Here is a 22,793-nt window from a genome sequence, read left to right on the forward strand (position 1 = left end):
CAGTGTACATACATTACATTACTGATCCTGAGTTACCTCCTGTATTATACTCCAGAGCTGCACTCACTATTCTGCTGGTACAGTCACTGTGTACATACATTACATTACTGATCCTGAGTTACATCCTGTATTATACTCCAGAGCTGCACTCACTATTCTGCTGGTACAGTCACTGTGTACATACATTACATTACTGATCCTGAGTTACCTCCTGTATTATACTCCAGAGCTGCACTCACTATTCTGCTGGTACAGTCACTGTGTACATACATTACATTACTGATCCAGAGTTACATCCTGTATTATACTCCAGAGCTGCACTCACTATTCTGCTGGTGCAGTCACTGTATACATACATTACATTACTGATCCTGAGTTACATCCTGTATTATACTCCAGAGCTGCACTCACTATTCTGGTGGTACAGTCACTGTGTACATACATTACATTACTGATCCTGAGTTACATCCTGTATTATACCCCAGAGCTGCACTCACTATTCTGCTGGTGCAGTCACTGTGTACATACATTACATTACTGATCCTGAGTTACATCCTGTATTATACCCCAGAGCTGCACTCACTATTCTGGTGGTACAGTCACTCTATATACATTACTCATCCTGAGTTACATCCTGTATTATACCCCAGAGCTGCTCTCACTATTCTGCTGGTGCAGTCACTGTGTACATACATTACATTGCTGACCCTGAGTTACATCCTGTATTATACTCCAGAGCTGCACTCACTATTCTGCTGATGCAGTCACTGTGTACATACATTACATTACTGATCCTGAGTTACACCCTGTATTATACTCCAGAGCTGCGCTCACTATTCTGCTGGTGCAGTCACTGTGTACATACATTACATTACTGATCCTGAGTTACCTCCTGTATTATACTCCAGAGCTGCACTCACTATTCTGCTGGTACAGTCACTGTGTACATACATTACATTACTGATCCAGAGTTACATCCTGTATTATACTCCAGAGCTGCACTCACTATTCTGCTGGTGCAGTCACTGTATACATACATTACATTACTGATCCTGAGTTACATCCTGTATTATACTCCAGAGCTGCACTCACTATTCTGGTGGTACAGTCACTGTGTACATACATTACATTACTGATCCTGAGTTACATCCTGTATTATACCCCAGAGCTGCACTCACTATTCTGCTGGTGCAGTCACTGTGTACATACATTACATTACTGATCCTGAGTTACCTCCTGTATTTTACCCCAGAGCTGCACTCACTATTCTGCTGGTGCAGTCACTGTGTACATACATTACATTACTGATCCTGAGTTACATCCTGTATTATACCCCAGAGCTGCACTCACTATTCTGCTGGTGCAGTCACTGTGTACATACATTACATTACTGATCCTGAGTTACATCCTGTATTATACCCCAGAGCTGCACTCACTATTCTGGTGGTACAGTCACCATATTATCGTGCACACGAGAGGTCAGTGGAGCGGATGTCGCGGTGACTCGCCTGCGCAAAACATCCCTGAATGCTCTGCATGTAAAAGGGAGGAAAGGTGCTGATTATGGAGGGGGTGCAGGGAGCAGGCGCTTGGTTCCAGTGCCGCAGCTGCTAGTCGCAGGTCAGTGTGATGCTGATAGGAGGGAGGTGATATAATGACAGGAGGCAGCTTTTTTTGCAGTCAAGAGGCAGCGGTTTCTTGCAGGCAGGAGGCAGTGGTTTCTTGCAGACAGGAGGCAGCGGTTTCTTGCAGGCAGGAGGCAGCGGTTTCTTACAGGCAGGAGGCAGCGGTTTCTTGCAGGCAGGAGGCAGCGGTTTCTTGCAGGCAGGAGGCAGCGGTTTCTTACAGGCAGGAGGCAGCGGTTTCTTGCAGGCAGGAGGCAGCGGTTTCTTACAGGCAGGAGGCAGCGGTTTCTTGCAGACAGGAGGCAGCGGTTTCTTGCAGGCAGGAGGCAGCGGTTTCTTACAGGCAGGAGGCAGCGGTTTCTTGCAGGCAGGAGGCAGCGGTTTCTTGCAGACAGGAGGCAGCGGTTTCTTACAGGCAGGAGGCAGCGGTTTCTTGCAGGCAGGAGGCAGCGGTTTCTTGCAGACAGGAGGCAGCGGTTTCTTGCAGGCAGGAGGCAGCGGTTTCTTGCAGGCAGGAGGCAGCGGTTTCTTGCAGACAGGAGGCAGCGGTTTCTTGCAGACAGGAGGCAGCGGTCTCTTGCAGGCAGGAGGCAGCGGTTTCTTGCAGGCAGGAGGCAGCGGTTTCTTGCAGGCAGGAGGCAGCGGTTTCTTACAGGCAGGAGGCAGTAGTTTCTTGCAGGCAGGAGGCAGCGGTTTCTTACAGGCAGGAGGCAGTGGTTTCTTGCAGGCAGGAGGCAGTGGTTTCTTACAGGCAGGAGGCAGCGGTTTCTTGCAGACAGGAGGCAGTGGTTTCTTGCAGGCAGTGCTACACTTGTCCTTGGGTGACAGATTCCTCTTCCTTACATGCGCCGTACATATACTGCTAGGGTTGGAGCTGCGTTCCTGCAATGAGCAGTATATGTGCAGCGCATTGATCGTGTGGCCTCACGCTGAGCGCTGCTGCGATAGGGTGCGGGTGTACATCCATGATGGGTGCTAGCACCGTTCGTAGGCGTTTAACCCTTTTGATGCCACTGTCAATAGTGAAAGTGACATCCAGGAGATCGCACAGAGAGTGAGCTACCTGTCTGCTCCCATCCGCACAAAGCGATGCCATCCCGGGGCTTCAAGAAAATGGCCGCGGGAGGCCACGTGTGCGCAGATGGAGATCGCGGCGGCCATTTTCCTGAAGCCCCGGGAAGCAGAGCGCTCCATCTGCGCACGCGCGGCCTCAGGAAAATGGCCGCCACCACCGATAGCAACAAGATTCACCCGGCTCTACTTACCGGGCTGCTGCATCACCTCACCGGAGAAAGGGACCCCGCTTACTGCGCCTCCTCTGCCGCCGCACCTCTGCTGCCACGGTAAGCCTGCATTGCGACTATTAGACGCACCCCCCATTTTCCCCCCTTTTTTGGGGGGGAAAAAGTGCATCTTGTAGTCCGAAAAATACGGTAATTATTCTAATTTACTGAGATAATGACTTTTCATTGTCTGTAAGCCATAATCATCAACATTAACATAAATAAACACGTTAAATAGATCACTCTGTTTGTAATGACTCTATATAATACTCTATGTAATATATGAGATTCACTTTTTTGTATTGAAGAACTGAAATAAATTTTATTTTTTGATGATAATTCTAATCTTGTGAGAAGAACCTGTATTATGAATGGTGGATCCTGTGTTATCTACTGTATATAGAGGTGTTATCAGTCATTGTACAGGAGGAGGAGGTGAGCTGTGACATCACCTATTGTGAATGGTGGATCCTGTGTTATCTACTGTATATAGAGGTGTTATCAGTCATTGTACAGGAGGAGGAGGTGAGCTGTGACATCACCTATTGTGAATGGTGAATCCTGTGTTACCTACTGTATATAGAGGTGTTATCAGTCATTGTACAGGAGGAGGAGGAGGTGAGCGGTGACATCACCTATTGTGGTGGATCCTGCGTTATCTACTGTATATAGAGGTGTTATCAGTCATTGTACAGGAGTAGGAGGTGAGCTGTGACATCACCTATTGTGAATGGTGGATCCTGCGTTATCTACTGTATATAGAGGTGTTATCAGTCATTGTACAGGAGTAGGAGGTGAGCTGTGACATCACCTATTGTGAATGGTGGATCCTACGTTATCTACTGTATGTAGAGGTGTGTCACAGTTCACACCGTGGTGCCAACAATATGTCACGGATCCCGGGGAGGATATCTTTATCGTGCCCACTACTCACACCAATTTGCCACTTACCGGGGTTGTTTGGTTGCCCCTGGTTCCTTCTGAAGGGGATTTATCTATATCCCACTTCCCAGTTCCGGTTTGGAACTTGCAGCTCTCTGGCGCCCCCCTTTACCCTCTGGTCACGTTAGGTACTGCACCTAGGGTAATTAGTCGCCAGAAAGGGTGCCTGCTATGTACTGTCTATTAGGCACGCTGCAGCGAGTGCAATATAACTACTTCCACACAGGCGGGAACAATAATTATCAACGCCGCCGTCGCTACAAAGATTCCAAATCACACAGAACAAAGAATTTTGCCACCAGTTCCGATTCCATCAAAGGTTAACGGGTCCGGAGCCAACCCAAATCAGTAGCGTAATTCACCTCAGAGGAAGAGACAGTTCGTTCATAGAGCAGGAAGAGACAGCTAGTAAATTATATATTTTACTCCATAAAAGATAGGCAGTGTTTGCAAAGTATAAAAGATATTACAAAGAAGACAAATTCATGTGTACATTGCAGATTACAAAAAAATAGGATTAACATTGAATAGAGAACACTTACAGGTCGTTCAGATCATTTCATATCAGCATGTCGGCTGTGTGTTCAGTGGATACATCCAGGTGCATTAGCACAGCTATGTCGAGCTGTTGTTAGCTCGCTTCCTGAACCAAGGCTAAAACACAACTCAGCAGCGTAAGATATTCCCTCTCGTCGTGACATCACTAAGTGGGCTGAGTAATGATATGCACTCTTTTCTCAGAATTTACGTTTTTATAGTCCCCAAACAAAGGTATTCCTGGGAGGAGGGAGGGGCTGCTGCACCTTGGTCTCCCATTACACTATATAGCAGGGGAGAGGGAGGGTGAGTGGCTTTACAGGATTGGGCGCCTGCAGTTTAAAAGCCCCACCCTGCTCACACATTAGTATCTAGTTGCACAGTGTCTCTGCCATAGGGCTTTGTTTGTGGTATGAGCTAATGCAGGGGGGAGAAAGGGGGGTCGAAACTGCAGTGTGTGTGTCTGACATAGTACTTTCTAGAACTAATCTTACATTATGACATGTCTTACATTATCGTGACAAGGTGATATCAGTCATTGTACAGGAGGAGGAGGAGGTGAGCTGTGACCTGTGTTACCTGTCACTGTTCTCAGTATGTGGAATGCTCCCTTTCGTTCACAGTGAGGTTTGATGTTAGTTTGTTATATGTGATTATTTCCTAGTCGTTCCTGTAGGTTTTGGGGTCTGTGATGCCCTGCTGCAGTGGGGGGTATTTAGTATTCTTGCCCTGTTTCCCCCCTGATTGTCACTTCTGTAGGAGGAGGATCAAGGACTTTCCTCAGGCATCCTACTTGTGGTACATGAGGCCATGACTGCAGCTGTGCACTTGTCCAGCAGGGGGCAGCATCCTCCTTCCAGTCACTGCTTTGCCTCAGAGACTCTGCTTTGTCTTTTGCTCTTTGTTCAGAGCTGTCAGATATGATGGAGAAGAGTTCTGTGTCCTCCTGGGTGGGACTGGTCACATACCAGTGTGGTGGTATACAGTTGTGGTCATATTCAGGTGTGGCCCCATACAGGTGTGGTGGTATACAAATGTGGTCACGTACAGGTGTGGAGGTTTACAGATGTGGTCCCATACAGGGGTGGTGGTATACAGGTGTGGTCCCATACAGGAGTGGTGGTATACAGATGTGTTCCCATACAGGTGTGGTATACAGATGTGGTCCCATACAGGGGCGGTGGTATACAGATGTGGTCTCATACAGGTGTGGTATACAGATGTGGTCCCATACAGGGGTGGTGGTATACAGGTGTGGACCCATACAGGTGTGGTATACAGATGTGGTGGTATACAGGTGTACCGTACAGGTGTGGTGGTATACAAATGTGGTCCCATACAGGTGTGGTATATAGATGTGGTCCCATACAGGTGTGGTATACAGGTGTAGTGGTATACAGTTGTGGTCCCATACAGGTGCGGTGGTATACAGATGTGGACCCATACAGGTGTGGTGGTATACAGGTGTTGTCACATACAGATGTAGTCATATTCAGGTGTGGCCCCATACAGGTGTGGTAGTATACAAGTGTGGTCACGTGCAGGTGTGGTATACAGGTGTACTGGTATAGAGGTGTGGTCCCATACAGGTGTGGAGGTATACAGATGTGGTCCCATACAGGTGTGGTGGTATAATGGTGTGGTGGTATAAAGGTGTTGTCACATACAAGTGTGGTGGTAAACCGGTGTGGTCGTATACAGGTGTGGTCCCTGTTATGATCTGGTGGTTTAGGAACAACATGAGACAAGCTCTGAAGGAGGTGGTATCTGTACTGACCGCAAACCCTGAACCTAGCAGCGCAACTAAAAATAGCCGTGGGGGGTACCTGACGCTCCCTAGACCCCTCGGCACAGCCTAAGATCTAATTTCCCCTAAAGATGGAAACAGGAAACCTATCTTGCCTCAGAGAAAATCCCCAAAGGATAGACAGCCCCCCACAAATATTGACGGTGAGAGGAGGGGAAAATAACATACGCAGAAATGAAATCAGATTTTAGCATAGGAGGCCAGTCTAGCTTGATAGATAGGACAGGAAAGGATACTGTGCGGTCAGTATAAAAACTACAAAACAATCCACACAGAGTTTACAAAATCTCCACACCTGACTAAAGGTGTGGAGGGTAAATCTGCTTCCCAGAGCTTCCAGCTAACAGAAATAATCCATACTGACAAGCTGGACAAATATAGAATGCACAGAACAATAAGTCCACAACATGTGGACTGAAATGAGCAAAGCCAGAACTTATCTTTGCAGTACTGGTCAGGAAACCAGGAGAATCCAAGCAGAGATGTGAATCCAGCCAGGAAACATTGACAAGTGACACAGGCTGAAGAAATAGCCAGACTTAAATAGCTGAGCAGAAGAGACGATAAGTGGAGGCAGCTGATGACAGCTAACTCCAAGGAGCAGCCATACCACTAGAAACCACAAGAGGGAGCCCAAGAGCAGAACTCACAAAAGTGCCACTTACAACCACCGGAGGGAACCCAAGAGCGGAATTCACAACAGGTCCCATACAGGGATGGTGGTATACAGATGTGGTCCCATACAGGTGTGGTGATATACAGGTATGGTCATATACAGGTGTGGTGGTATACAGGTGTGGTCTCATACTGGGATGGTGGTATTCAGGTGTGGTCACATACAGGGGTGGTATACAGGTGTGGCCCCATACAGGTGTGGTCATATACAGGTGTGGCCTGTCATGATTCCAATGGCAGGGAATCACAAAAGGACAAGCACCAACGAGCTCTAGGGTGATGGAACCTGAGCTGACCGCGACCCTAAACCTGAACACACAAATAACAATAGCCGGGGAACGTGCCTACGTTGATCCTAGACGTCTCGCACCAGCCGAAGATCTAACTTCCCCTATTAGAAGAAACACAGACCTCTCTTGCCTCCAGAAAAATACCCCACAGAAATAGCAGCCCCCCACATATAATGACGGTGAAATGAGAGGAAGGCACATACACAGTATGAAAACAGATTCAGCAAAATGAGGCCCGCTAAAACTAGATAGCAGAGGATACAAAAGTAAACTGCGCGGTCAGCAAAAAACCCTTCAAAAAACCATCCTGTAATTACTTGAACTCATGTTCCAACTCATGGAACATGAGGAGCAATTACAGCCCACTAGAGCAACCAGCAGCAAAGAAACAATTACATGCAAGCTGGACAAGACAAAAATAAAGCAAAACGTGGAACAAGAAAATCAAAAACTTAGCTTGTCCTGAAGATTACTGAAGCCAGAAGCTGAGGTAACAAAACACTCTGATAACCTTGATAGCCGGCGGGGAAATGACAAGAAAGCCCGGTTAAATAGGAAACTCCCAAATCCTAATAGAACAGGTGGACACCCGAGACAGCAGAACACAAATCACCCAGTACCATCAGTAACCACCAGAGGGAGCCCAAAAACAGAACTCACAACAGTACCCCCCCCTTGAGGAGGGGTCACTGAACCCTCACGAGAACCACCAGGGCGACCAGGATGAGCCCTATGAAAAGCGCGGACCAAATCATCAGCATGAACATCAGAGGCAACCACCCAAGAATTATCCTCCTGACCATAACCCTTCCACTTGACCAAATATTGGAGTTTCCGTCTGGAAACACGAGAATCCAAGATCTTCTCCACAACATACTCCAATTCTCCCTCCACCAGCACCGGAGCAGGAGGCTCAAGCGAAGGAACAACAGGTACCTCATACCTCCGCAACAATGACCGATGGAACACATTATGAATAGCAAACGATGCCGGGAGATCCAAACGAAACGACACAGGGTTAAGAATTTCCAAGATCCTATAAGGACCGATGAACCGAGGCTTGAACTTAGGAGAAGAGACCTTCATAGGAACAAAACGAGAAGACAACCACACCAAGTCCCCAACACGAAGTCGAGGACCCACGCGGCGACGGCGATTAGCAAACTGCTGAGCCTTCTCCTGGGACAACTTCAAATTGTCCACCACATGACTCCAAATCCGATGCAACCCATCCACCACCATGTCCACTCCAGGACAATCAGAAGGCTCCACCTGACCAGAGGAAAAACGAGGATGAAACCCCGAATTACAAAAGAAAGGAGAAACCAAGGTAGCAGAACTAGCCCGATTATTAAGGGCAAACTCGGCCAGCGGCAAAAAGGTAACCCAGTCATCCTGATCAGCAGAAACAAAACACCTCAAATAAGTTTCCAAGGACTGATTAGTTCGCTCCGTCTGGCCATTCGTCTGAGGATGGAATGCAGACGAAAAGGACAAATCAATTCCCATCTTAGCACAGAACGTCCGCCAAAATCTAGACACAAACTGGGATCCCCTGTCAGAAACGATGTTCTCCGGAATCCCATGCAAACGAACCACGTTCTGGAAAAACAGAGGGACCAACTCAGAGGAGGAAGGCAACTTAGGCAAGGGTACAAGATGAACCATTTTAGAAAAGCGGTCACACACAACCCAGATGACGGACATTTTTTGAGAGACAGGGAGATCCGAAATAAAGTCCATGGAAATGTGCGTCCAAGGCCTCTTCGGGACAGGCAAAGGTGACAACAATCCACTGGCTCGAGAACAGCAAGGCTTAGCCCGAGCACAAACCTCACAAGACTGCACAAAAGAACGCACATCCCTCGACAAGGAAGGCCACCAAAAAGACCTGGCCACCAAGTCTCTAGTACCAAATATTCCAGGATGACCTGCCAACGCAGAAGAATGGACCTCGGAGATGACTCTACTGGTCCAACTATCCGGAACAAACAGTCTCTCAGGCGGACAACGATCAGGTTTACCCGCCTGAAACTCCTGCAACGCACGTCGCAAGTCTGGGAAGACGGCCGACAAAATCACCCCATCCCTAAGGATACCAGTGGGCTCAGAATTTCCAGGGGAGTCAGGCACAAAACTCCTAGAAAGAGCATCCGCCTTCACATTCTTTGAACCTGGCAGATATGAAACCACAAAATTGAAACGAGAGAAAAACAGTGACCAACGAGCCTGTCTAGGATTCAGACGCCTGGCAGACTCAAGGTAAATCAGATTTTTGTGATCAGTCAAGACCACCACACGATGTCTAGCACCTTCCAGCCAATGACGCCACTCCTCAAATGCCCACTTCATGGCCAAAAGTTCCCGATTATCCACATCATAATTCCGCTCAGCGGGCGAAAATTTTCTAGAAAAGAACGCACATGGCTTCATCACCGAGCAATCGGAGCTTCTCTGTGACAAAACCGCCCCCGCTCCAATCTCGGAAGCATCAACCTCAACTTGGAAAGGAAGCGAAACATCAGGCTGACGCAACACAGGAGCAGAAGAAAATCGGCGTTTAAGTTCCTGAAAGGCCTCCACAGCCGCAGGAGACCAATCAGCAACATCAGCACCCTTCTTAGTCAAATCCGTCAAAGGCTTAACAACACTAGAAAAATTAGTTATAAAACGACGATAGAAATTAGCAAAGCCCAAGAACTTCTGCAGACTCTTAAGAGATGCAGGCTGCGTCCAGTCAAAAATAGCCCGAACCTTGACGGGATCCATCTCAATAGTAGAAGGGGAAAAAATATACCCCAAGAAAGAAATCTTCTGGACTCCAAAGAGACACTTTGAGCCCTTTACAAACAAGGAATTAGCCCGCAGGACCTGAAACACCTTCCTGACCTGCTGAACATGAGACTCCCAGTCATCAGAAAAAAACAAAATATCATCCAAATACACAATCATAAATTTATCCAGATATTCACGGAAAATATCGTGCATAAAGGACTGGAAGACTGAAGGAGCATTAGAAAGTCCGAAAGGCATTACCAAATACTCAAAATGGCCCTCGGGCGTATTAAATGCGGTTTTCCACTCATCACCTTGCTTTATTCGTATAAGATTATACGCACCCCGAAGATCAATCTTAGTGAACCATTTAGCCCCCTTAATGCGAGCAAACAAATCAGTCAACAAAGACAAAGGATACTGATATTTTACGGTAATCTTATTCAAAAGACGATAATCTATACAAGGCCTCAAGGACCCATCTTTTTTGGCCACGAAAAAAAAACCTGCTCCCAAAGGGGACAAAGATGGACGGATATGTCCCTTTTCCAAGGACTCCTTAACATAATCCCGCATAGCAGTATGCTCTGGCACTGACAGATTGAACAAACGACCTTTAGGAAATTTACTACCAGGAATTAAATCTATAGCACAATCGCAATCCCTGTGAGGAGGAAGCGAACTGAGCTTAGGCTCCTCAAAAACATCCCGATAATCAGACAAAAATACAGGAACCTCAGAAGGAGTAGATGAAGCGATAGAAATCGGAGGTGCATCATCATGAACCCCCTGACATCCCCAGCTTAACACAGACATTGTTTTCCAGTCAAGGACTGGATTATGAGTTTGTAACCATGGCAGACCAAGTACTAGAACATCATGTAAATTATACAATACCAGGAAGCGAATCACCTCCTGATGAACGTGAGTCATATGCATGGTCACTTGTGTCCAGTACTGAGGTTTATTCATAGCCAAAGGTGTAGAGTCAATTCCCTTCAAAGGAATAGGGACTTCCAGAGGCTCAAGACTAAACCCACATCGATTGGCAAATGACCAATCTATAAGACTTTACATAGGCATCGACGGAAATGGATGATAATGAGCAAATCAGAGTCACAGACAGAATGAACTTAGACTGTAACGTACTAATGGCAACAGACTTATCAACCTTTTTTGTGCGTTTAGAGCATGCTGATATAACATGAGCTGAATCACCACAATAAAAGCACAACCCGTTTTTCCGCCTATAGTTTTGCCGTTCACTTCTAGACTGAACTCTATCACATTGCATTGTCTCAAGTGCCTGTTCAGAAGACACCGCCAAATGGTGCACAGGTTTGCGCTCCCGTAAACGCCGATCAATCTGAATAGCCATAGTCATAGACTCATTCAGACCCGTAGGCGCAGGGAACCCCACCATAACATCTTTAATGGCCTCAAAGGCCATCTCTGAACTTTGCAGCCAGGGCGCACTCATTCCACTGAGTAAGCACTGACCATTTCCGAAATTTTTGACAATATATTTCTGCTTCATCTTGCCCCTGAGAGAGAGCTAATAAAGCTTTTTCAGCCTGAATCTCCTGGTTAGGTTCCTCATAGAGCAAACCCAATGCCAGAAAAAACGCATCCACATTAAGCAACGCAGGATCCCCTGGTGCCAATGCAAATGCCCAATTTTGAGGGTCACCACGCAGAAAAGATATAATAATCTTAACCTGCTGAGCAGGGTCTCCAGAAGAGCGAGATTTCAAAGAAAGGAACAGCTTGCAATTGTTCCTAAAATTCAGAAAACTAGATCTATCTCCAGCAAAGAACTCTGAAATAGGAATTCTAGGTTCAGACATAGGAGCATGTACAACAAAATCTTGTATATTTTGAACCTTAGCAGCAAGATTATTCAAGCTGGAAGCTAAACTCTGGACGTCCATGATAAACAGCTAAGGTCAGAGCCATTCAAGGATTAAGAGGAGGAAAAAAAAAAAATCAGCCAGGTTGCAATTAAGGCTAGGCAGCAACCTCAGAGGAGAGAAAAAAAAAAAACTTCCTCAGACTACTTTTCCTCCTACTTCAGCCCAAACATTTTTGGGCCGGCTATACTGTCATGATTCCAATGGCAGGGAATCACAAAAGGACAAGCACCAACGAGCTCTAGGGTGATGGAACCTGAGCTGACCGCGACCCTAAACCTGAACACACAAATAACAATAGCCGGGGAACGTGCCTACGTTGATCCTAGACGTCTCGCACCAGCCGAAGATCTAACTTCCCCTATTAGAAGAAACACAGACCTCTCTTGCCTCCAGAAAAATACCCCACAGAAATAGCAGCCCCCCACATATAATGACGGTGAAATGAGAGGAAGGCACATACACAGTATGAAAACAGATTCAGCAAAATGAGGCCCGCTAAAACTAGATAGCAGAGGATACAAAAGTAATCTGCGCGGTCAGCAAAAAACCCTTCAAAAAACCATCCTGTAATTACTTGAACTCATGTTCCAACTCATGGAACATGAGGAGCAATTACAGCCCACTAGAGCAACCAGCAGCAAAGAAACAATTACATGCAAGCTGGACAAGACAAAAATAAAGCAAAACGTGGAACAAGAAAATCAAAAACTTAGCTTGTCCTGAAGATTACTGAAGCCAGAAGCTGAGGTAACAAAACACTCTGATAACCTTGATAGCCGGCGGGGAAATGACAAGAAAGCCCGGTTAAATAGGAAACTCCCAAATCCTAATAGAACAGGTGGACACCAGAGACAGCAGAACACAAATCACCCAGTACCATCAGTAACCACCAGAGGGAGCCCAAAAACAGAACTCACAACAGTGGCCCCATACAGGTGTAGTCACAGGGGTGGCCCCATACAGGTGTGGTCTGATACTGGGATGGTGGTATTCAGGTGTGGTCACATATAGGTGTGGTGGTACACAGGTGTGGTCACATATAGGTGTGGTGGTACACAGGTGTGGCCCCATACAGGTGTTGTCACATACAGGTGTGGTCATATACAGGTGTGACCCCATACAGGTGTGGCCCCATAGAGGTGTAGTCATATACAGGTGTGGCCCCATACAGGTGTGGTCATATACAGGTGTGGTCATATACAGGTGTAGTCATATACAGGTGTGGCCCCATACAGGTGTGGTCATATACAGGTGTGGCCCCATTTAGGTTTGGCCCCATACAGGTGTGGTCATATACTGTACAGGTGTGGTCATATACAGGTGTGGGCATATACAGGTGTGGGCATATGCAGGTGTGGCCCCATACAGGTGTGGTCATATGCAGGTGTGGTCATATACAGGTGTGGCCCCATACAGATGTCATATACAGGTGTGGTCATATGCAGGTGTGGTCATATACAGGTGTGGCCCCATACAGGTGTAGTCATATACAGGTGTGGCCCCATACAGGTGTAGTCATATACAGGTGTGGTCCTATACAGGTGTTGTCATATACAGGTGTGGCCCCATACAGGTGTAGTCATATACAGGTGTGGTCATATACAGGTGTGGCCCCATACAGGTGTGGTCATATACAGGTGTGGCCCCATACAGGTGTAGTCATATACAGGTGTGGCCCCATACAGGTGTGGTCATATACAGGTGTGGTCATATACAGGTGTGGCCCCATACAGGTGTGGTCATATACAGGTGTGGTCATATGCAGGTGTGGCCCCATACAGGTGTGGCCTCATACAAGTGTGGTCATATACAGGTGTGGTCATATACAGGTGTGGTCATATGCAGGTGTGGCCCCATATAGGTGTGGCCTCATACAGGTGTGGTCATATACAGGTGTGGCCCCATACAGGTGTGGTCATATACAGGTGTGGTCATATGCAGGTGTGGCCCCATACAGGTGTGGTCATATACAGGTGTGGCCCCATACAGGTGTGGTCCTATACAGGTGTTGTCATATACAGGTGTGGCCCCATACAGGTGTAGTTATATACAGGTGTGGTCATATACAGGTGTGGTCATATGCAGGTGTTGTCATATACAGGTGTGGTCATATACAGGTGTGGCCCCATACAGGTGTGGTCATATACAGGTGTGGCCCCATACAGGTGTGGTCATATACAGGTGTGGTCATATACAGGTGTGGCCCCATACAGGTGTGGTCATATACAGGTGTAGTCATATACAGTTGTGGTCATATACAGGTGTGGCCCCATACAGGTGTGGTCATATACAGGTGTGGTCATATACAGGTGTGGCCCCATACAGGTGTGGCCCCATACAGGTGTGGCCCCATTCAGGTGTGGCCCCATACAGGTGTGGTCATATACTGTACAGGTGTGGTCATATACAGATGTGGTCATATGCAGGTGTGGCCCCATACAGGTGTGGTCATATACAGGTGTGGCAATATACAGGTGTGGTCATATGCAAGTGTGGCCCCATACAGGTGTGGTCATTTACAGGTGTGGCCCCATACAGGTGTGGTCATATACAGGTGTAGCCCCATACAGGTGTGGTCATACACAGGTGTGGTCATATGCAGGTGTGGCCCCATACAGGTGTGGTCATATACAGGTGTGGCCCCATACAAGTGTGGTCATATACAGGTGTGGTCATATACAGGTGTGGCCCCATACAGGTGTGGTCATATACAGGTGTGGTCCTATACAGGTGTGGCCCCATACAGGTGTGGTCATATACAGGTGTGGCCCCATACAGATGTGGTCATATACAGGTGTGGTCATATACAGGTGTGGCCCTATACAGGTGTGGTCCTATACAGGTGTGGCCCCATACAGGTGTGGTCATATACAGGTGTGGCCCCATACAAGTGTGGCCATATACAGGTGTGGCCCCATACAGGTGTGGTCATATACAGGTGTGGCCCCATACAGGTGTGGCCATATACAGGTGTGGCCCCATACAGGTGTGGCCCCATACAGGTGTGGTCCTATACAGGTGTGGCCCCATACAGGTGTGGACATATACAGGTGTGGTCATATACAGGTGTGGTCATATACAGGTGTTGCCCCATACAGGTGTGGTCATATACAGGTGTGGCCCCATACAGGTGTGGTCATATACAGGTGTGGCCCCATACAGGTGTGGACATATACAGGTGTAGTCATATACAGGTGTGGCCCCATACAGGTGGGGTCATATACAGGTGTGGCCCCATACAGGTATGGTCATATACAGGTGTGGCCATATACAGGTGTGGCCCCATACAGGTGTGGTCATATACAGGTGTGGCCCCATACAGGTGTGGTCATATACAGGTGTGGCCCCATACAGGTGTGGTCATATACAGGTGTGGCCCCATACAGATGTGGTCATATACAGGTGTGGTCATATACAGGTGTGGCCCTATACAGGTGAGGTCCTATACAGGTGTGGCCATATACAGGTGTGGCCCCATACAGGTGTGGTCATATACAGGTGTGGCCCCATACAGGTGTGGTCATATACAGGTGTGGCCATATACAGGTGTGGCCATATACAGGTGTGGCCCCATACAGGTGTGGTCATATACAGGTGTGGCCCCATACAGGTGTGGTCATATACAGGTGTGGCCATATACAGGTGTGGTCATATACAGGTGTGGTCATATACAGGTGTGGCCCCATACAGGTGTGGTCATATACAGGTGTGGCCCCATACAGGTGTGGTCATATACAGGTGTGGCCCCATACAGGTGTGGCCCCATACAGGTGTAGTCATATACAGGTGTGGTCATATACAGGTGTGGACATATACAGGTGTGGTCATATACAGGTGTGGACATATACAGGTGTAGTCATATACAGGTGTGGCCCCATACAGGTGTGGTCATATACAGGTGTGGTCATATACAGGTCTGGCCCCATACAGGTGTGGTCATATACAGGTGTGGTCATATACAGGTGTGGCCATATACAGGTGTGGCCATATACAGGTGTGGCCCCATACAGGTGTGGTCATATACAGGTGTGGCCCCATACAGGTGTGGCCATATACAGGTGTAGCCCCATACAGGTGTGGTCATATACAGGTGTGGTCATATACAGGTGTGGACATATACAGGTGTAGTCATATACAGGTGTAGCCCCATACAGGTGTGGTCATATACAGGTGTGGCCCCATACAGGTGTGGCCATATACAGGTGTGGCCCCATACAGGTGTGGTCATATACAGGTGTGGTCATATACAGGTGTGGCCCCATACAGGTGTGGTCATATACAGGTGTGGTCATATACAGGTGTGGCCATATACAGGTGTGGCCCCATACAGGTGTGGTCATATACAGGTGTGGCCCCATACAGGTGTGGCCATATACAGGTGTGGCCCCATACAGGTGTGGCCATATACAGGTGTGGCCCCATACAGGTGTGGTCATATACAGGTGTGGACATATACAGGTGTAGTCATATACAGGTGTGGCCCCATACAGGTGTGGTCATATACAGGTGTGGCCCCATACAGGTGTGGCCATATACAGGTGTGGCCCCATACAGGTGTGGTCATATACAGGTGTGGTCATATACAGGTCTGGCCCCATACAGGTGTGGTCATATACAGGTGTGGTCATATACAGGTGTGGCCATATACAGGTGTGGCCCCATACAGGTGTGGTCATATACAGGTGTGGCCCCATACAGGTGTGGTCATATACAGGTGTGGACATATACAGGTGTAGTCATATACAGGTGTGGCCCCATACAGGTGTGGTCATATACAGGTGTGGCCATATACAGGTGTGGTCATATACAGGTGTGGCCATATACAGGTGTGGTCAGCGCTGTTCTTTGTTGGACGTCTCCTCTAGGATCAGTAATGTTGCACATTAACATATCGCAAAGCCTGGAAATGTGGGATTATAGTGAGAGTTACACGGTGCTGTGTATAGGGGGTATAGAGGAGTCCGGGCGCGTGCCCTGTGTGGAGTAAAGTATGTGCCCCCCACAACCACCTCCAGCATTTCTGACCACCCACACACAGTAATATGGGGTCTCTCCTCTGGAGATGATATAACGGCTCTTGCTCTTCTGGGAAGAATTTCTGCCACATTTTGGAGACGTCTGTGGGATTTTTTGCCCATTTGTGGGGTCAGACCCTGATATTTGGGGGTCCGGACACACAATCTCCATTATTGGTTGGTGTCCGAGGTCTGTGTGGCCGCTCATGTCCCCCCTTCCCCATCCATGTCCGTATGGACGTTGTGCACAGTCATGGGGGGAAATCGAGGGTCTTCCCCAAACTTCCCAATTGTCCCCAATGTCTTGTGCAGAAGAATAAGACTTCCTAGCACTGGAGCTGAGGGTCCGAGGCGGCCCCCTGATAACACATAGCATTATCCCCCTCCACCATCTGTACAGGGGGCACGATGCCGTCAGGGGGTAACATCCTCCTGGGATCACCAATCCCAGACCCCTCCAGATACAGAAGTGGGATCCGTCACTGCACAGGACACGTCTCCTCCAGACCGGGACAGCGCATTCTGAGGACCAGGCAGGTGATGATGGCGGCCCCCAGGCAGGTGATGACGGCGGCCCCCAGTGAGCCCTCAGCCCCCAAGTAAAGGAATGGGTGACAGACTAAGGTAACAGGACTCCTAAATTACCCGCCTCCTCCCCTCACAGAAAATCCCGGGAAAAGTAAATGCAAGTGATGTAGTGTAGGGGAGAGGGTCCGCGGGGGCTCAGTCACATGTACTATCAGTCATGGTTTGTGGAGCATTTACACAACTCCGGGGACAATGGCGACATCCATCCCTGACCTCCTCCATTATAATGTGCGACACAAGGACGGTGATGGAAAGTAATATGGCTGTAATGGGGGCTGAGGGGCGTCCATCACAGGCTGCGGCATCTGTCGGACGCCCTAATGGGATCTAAGCAGATAAAGGAGTACGTATGAGTGTTTATAAAGCAGCACTTTTCCTCGTTGTCCTTCTCCTTGTCCTCCACATTCTCCTCATCCTCCTCACTATTCTCCTCATTCTCCTCCTTCTTCTTCTTCTCCTCATTCTCTTCCTCATTCTCCTCCTCGTCCTCTCCGTTCTCCTCCATTGTCCTCATCCTCCTACACATTCAAATCTTCCTTGTACTCCTCATCATCCTCCTCATTCTCATTCTACTCCACCTCCTCATCCTTCTCTTCCTCCTCATTTTCCTCCTTGGCCTCCTCATCCTCCTCTTTCTCCTCATCTTTCTCGTCCTCCTCCTTGTCCTCTTCTTTGTCTTCCTTCTCCTTGCCCTCCTGTTCCTCCTCTTCCTCCTCCTCACCCTCCTGTGCCTCCTCTTCCTCCTCTTTGCCCTCCTCTTCCTCCTCTTCCTCCTCTTTGCCCTCCTCTTCCTCCTCTTTGCCCTCCTCTTCCTTCTCCTTGCCCTCCTGTTCCTCCTCTTCCTCCTCCTTGCCCTCCTGTTCCTCCTCTTCCTCCTCCTTGCCCTCCTCTTCCTCCTCCTTGCCCTCCTGTTCCTCCTCTTCCTCCTCCTTGCCTTCCTGTTCCTCCTCCTTGCCCTCCTCTTCTTCGTCTTCCTTCTCCTTGCCCTCCTGTTCCTCCTCCTTGCCCTCCTGTTCCTCCTCTTCCTCCTTGCCCTCCTGTTCCTCCTCCTTGCCCTTCTCATCCTCCTCTTTATCATCTTTCTCATCCTTCTCCTTGCCCTCCTTCGTCTTCCTTCTTCTTGCCCTGCTGTTCCTCCTCTTCCTCCTCCTTGCCCTCCTCTTCCTCCTCCTTGCCCTCCTCTTCCTCATCATCTTTCTCGTCCTCCTCCTTGCCCTCCTTCGTCTTCCTTCTCCTTGCCCTCCTCTTCCTCCTCGTCCAATCACAGTGCTTATCCTCTTCATATATTACAGTCTTCACGTTATACAGCTCTGTGCACTTAGTCGCTCATTTTTCTTTACTCTCCGGCTACTTCTCCTTTCCCATTCGGTCTACGACATCCTGTGATGAATCACTGACCAGCTGAATCCTATAAGTCCATATTCTTCTGTATCTGAGATGGTAGAAGATGCTGGGAGTTGTTGTTACCAGCTATCAGCAGACTGCGGACCATACGGGACCTACTTTACTGATGAGAATTAGTATCACCAGTAACCGCTCACATCCAGGGACCTCATGGGCGACATCTTCTCTCAGTCTTTTCTTATTGTCTCCATCTTGTCCAGACGCCATGATGACTTCTCACATCCACAGCTCCTCTCTGCCGGCGTCCATCTTCTCCAGTCTTCTGCAGCCGATCCCGACACCGTGCCCTTAAATAACCGTTTTATTAAAATGAAAATATCTGTCCATATAATGAGCCTCCTACGGTATATAGTCACCACACTGTCCTCCTTTAGTAGCAATAACTGCCACAACAGCCGCCCTTATGAACCACAGCTTATACCATGTCTGTCCCCTCTCCATACTGTGCCCCCATTTCACGCTGCCCCGTCTCCATATCCATTATGAGCCCCTTTTCACACTATGCCCTCATACGCTGCATCTTCACACTGTAACCACTCCTCACATTGTCCCCCTACACAGTATGATGGTCACCACAGCCACCCATATGCTATGATTCCCCTCCACAGCCCCCTATACAATGATGCCCACCACATATCCTATATAGTATGACGTCCCACAGCTCCCAGTATAATGTCCCCCACAGTCTCCAATGTAAATTGATCTAATCCACAGCCCCTCTTGTGATAGCGCCCACAGCCATCCCGCCTAGCGTCTCCCCCGTCCCCCCCCCCCCCATCCCCGGGCACAGGAGGGGGGTGAATGGTGTCGGTGATGGACACTGCTCCCCTGTGTGCCCACGCCCTGGACGTTGCTGTGCTTAATGCCTGTGGCCGGAAGATGATGCCGGGCAGCTGCAGGCATTCAGCCATGTCACTTTCTTTTTTTATCCCCAATGTGTGCCCCTGTCAGGAAAGCAGGAGGTAGTTCTCTAGGCGAGTGCCTACCCCTTGCCCCGGCACTGCCTCTAGAATCCAGTGGTGGCAGCTTTACAACACTCCAACCAACCCTTGGCATTGTGCTTGATGATGTACGGCTGCATGCAGCTGCTCAGCCATGAAGCACCCAGTGTTAGCACTATACTTTGTGTGAGGGAAGACTGCACTATACTGTGTGGGGGGGGCTACACTATACTGTGTAGGGGGAGACTGCACTATACTGTGTGGGGGGCTGCACTATACTGTGTGTGGGGGACTGCATTGTGGAGGGCTGCACTATACTGTGTGTATGTAGGGGCTGCACTATACTGTGTGTGGGGGCTGCACTATACTGTGTGGGGGGAGACTGCACTATACTGTGTGGGGGGCTGCACTATACTCTGTGTGTGAGGGGGAGATTGCACTATACTGTGTGTGGGGGGCTGCACTATATTGTGTGTGGGGGGCTGCACTATACTGTGTGTGTGTTTGTGGGGGGCTGCATTATACTGTGTGTAGGGCTGCATTATACTCTGAGGGGGCTGCTTTATACTCTGGGGGCTGCATTATATGTGTGTGGGGGGGCTGCACTATACTGTGTGTTTGTGGGGGGGCTGAATTACACTGTGTGTGTGGGGCTGCATTATACTCTGGGGGGCTGCATTATACTCTGTGGGAGGCTGCATTACACTGTGTGTGAAGGGGGCTGCACTATACTGTGTGTGTGTTTGTGGGGGGCTGCATTATACTGTGTGTAGGGCTGCATTATACTCTGAGGGGGCTGCTTTATACTCTGGGGGCTGCATTATATGTGTGTGGGGGGGCTGCACTATACTGTGTGTTTGTGGGGGGGCTGAATTACACTGTGTGTGTGGGGCTGCATTATACTCTGGGGGGCTGCATTATACTCTGTGGGAGGCTGCATTACACTGTGTGTGAAGTGGGCTGCACTATACTGTGTGCGCATATGGTTTTCGATGCTGAAAGGAAAAAAACATCAGGCTGAATGGGAACACTCAATATCTCCATTTATTTGGAATTGAAGAAAAATAATCACTTCAAGTGGATCACCATATTGGCATGATATACTATGTACAGTTTTTTTATTTTTCTTATATTTTTTGTACTATACGTGTAGATTTGCATGTCCATAGGATGATTAATATTGTCCCTGTATAGTCTATTATTTCTTTCTGATGTGCCTTTAAGCGTTGATGCATTTTGTGCGTGACTTCAGTATTTTTAGCCATGTTGTCCCCCTTTTTTTGTTTTTGTTTTAGGTGTTAATCCTGTATGTTTAATAATAATAATAGAAATTATCTGTATCATCTGACCACATCATATATATGTAATGCACTTAGCACTTTTTTTTCACTTTTATGCACTTGTCACTTTAAAAGATATAAATTGGGGTCCACATCCAGGAGCCAGACGGGACATTGTGTGACCTATGGGTAATTAACCCTTTATTTACTTACCACTTTTCACATAGTGCGGTCCATTTATGTATGATGTGTGGCAGCTATATGGGCGTTGTTAGGGCTATTGTGCACATGTAACGCCCACTTTGTTTGTTTGTTTGCTATGCGTCTGGGCTACTAGCACTTATTATAAAGGTATTGTGATTACTTACTTCTACTGTGTCCCTGTCTGTTGCACCTGGATTATTGTATCCATGGATGCAGTCACATTTTTTTATTTGTTGTTTTTCTACTATATGTGATATGTATGATTTTCAGTGAAAATCTAATAAATATGTTTTGCTAGTAGTACTTTTGGCAATTATTTGACTCGTGTATCTCTGGTGTAGCATTACTATACTGTGTGTGTTTGTGGGAGTGTGGACTGCATTATACTGTGTGTGGGGGCTGCATTATACTCTGATGAGGGCTGCAGTATGCTCTGAGAGGGCTTCATTATACTTTAATAAGAGTAATGGAGAGTGCATTTTACTATATGCACTACATAGGACCTGCATTGTACTGTATCGAGGACTATCTGTACCAATCATTCTTCCTCAGTTAGAGTAAGGGTAGGTGCAGACGGTCAGTGGTTGGACGTTGTGTACTTGTGCAGCGTCTAGATGTTACAGCATAGGGGATGGGATTTCAAGAAATCCCATGCCCACTATACGTGCACAGATGCCTGCAGCTCACCCGCGGAGACGGGCATGCAGCGTGTCTTTCCAGACTGCAGCATGTCAATTTACCTTTATTTGTCTCTGCAAGATAAATATCACCCGTACAATATATTGGGTGAGGTGATTGCGCACAGTTCAATGAACACATGCGGAATCCCCTGCGTTCAATAGTCGGTAGCCCATGTGCTGCGTCCAAAGCGCTGCCAATTACTGACCGTGTGCAACTACCCTAAGGAGGCCGGGAAACAAGCGTCGAACAACTTCAATATTGTTGATCGCGCTCGTTTAACGGCCTGAACTCAGCGCTTGTAAATATAACAGAAACGTTTCTGTCTGATGCGATATGTGAGAATTTGGGGCCCCAGTTTAAACGTTTGCCCAGGTCCACACTTTGTCTAAAATCAGCCCTGTACACTGGAGTGTGAGGGAGCCGGATATTATACCCCGGGGTGCGAGATGCCCAAACTTTATACACCAGTGGCTGATGGGCCAGTTGTTATAGATGGGGGAGCTGGATGTAATACACCGGGGAGCGAGGGGGCCGGATGTAATACAACGGGGAGCGAGGGGGCCGGATGTAATACACCGGGGAGCGAGGGGGCCGGATGTAATACACCGGGGAGCGAGGGGGCCGGATGTAATACAACGGGGAGCGAGGGGGCCGGATGTAATACAGCAGGGAGCGAGGGGGCCGGATGTAATACACCGGGGAGCGAGGGGGCCGATGTAATACAGCGGGGAGCGAGGGGGCCGATGTAATACACCAGGGAGAGAGGGGGCCGGATGTAATACAACGGGGAGCGAGGGGGCCGGATGTAATACAACGGGGAGCGAGGGGGCCGG

At 48.3% G+C, this 22,793-nt stretch overlaps 2 protein-coding genes across 2 annotated transcripts; both read right to left on the reverse strand.

Moving 5' to 3' along the window:
* Positions 1 to 1,610: 1,610 nt before the first annotated feature.
* LOC138637956 (uncharacterized) lies at positions 1,611 to 2,592 on the reverse strand. Its single transcript, XM_069726877.1, has 2 exons — positions 2,554 to 2,592; positions 1,611 to 2,507 (listed from the first exon to the last, which is right to left on the reverse strand). The coding sequence occupies exons 1-2, from the start codon at positions 2,590 to 2,592 to the stop codon at positions 1,611 to 1,613; spliced, it is 936 nt and encodes a 311-aa protein (XP_069582978.1).
* A 15,427-nt stretch (positions 2,593 to 18,019) lies between these two features.
* On the reverse strand, positions 18,020 to 18,643 carry LOC138637957 (cilia- and flagella-associated protein 251-like). The gene is made up of 2 exons (XM_069726878.1): positions 18,334 to 18,643; positions 18,020 to 18,207 (listed from the first exon to the last, which is right to left on the reverse strand). The coding sequence occupies exons 1-2, from the start codon at positions 18,641 to 18,643 to the stop codon at positions 18,020 to 18,022; spliced, it is 498 nt and encodes a 165-aa protein (XP_069582979.1).
* Between the last annotated feature and the right edge of the window lie 4,150 nt (positions 18,644 to 22,793).

The sequence above is a fragment of the Ranitomeya imitator genome, chromosome 5 (genome assembly GCF_032444005.1).
Source record: "Ranitomeya imitator isolate aRanImi1 chromosome 5, aRanImi1.pri, whole genome shotgun sequence".
In the NCBI taxonomy this organism is placed as follows: domain Eukaryota; kingdom Metazoa; phylum Chordata; class Amphibia; order Anura; family Dendrobatidae; genus Ranitomeya; species Ranitomeya imitator.

What these genes read in the sequence shown, in the direction of transcription:
- LOC138637957 (XM_069726878.1), bottom strand. Translation starts at nt 18,643, where the DNA reads ATGATGAGGAAGAGGAGGGCAAGGAGGAGGAAGAGGAGGGCAAGGAGG. An exon ending in CAAGGAGGAGGAAGAGGAGG is followed by an intron (nt 18,208 to 18,333) that starts GCAAGGAGGAGG and finishes AAGAGGAGGAAG; the next exon opens with AGGAGGGCAAAGAGGAGGAA.
- LOC138637956 (XM_069726877.1), bottom strand. Translation starts at nt 2,592, where the DNA reads ATGGATGTACACCCGCACCCTATCGCAGCAGCGCTCAGC. An exon ending in CTATCGCAGCAGCGCTCAGC is followed by an intron (nt 2,508 to 2,553) that starts GTGAGGCCACAC and finishes TGCTCATTGCAG; the next exon opens with GAACGCAGCTCCAACCCTAG.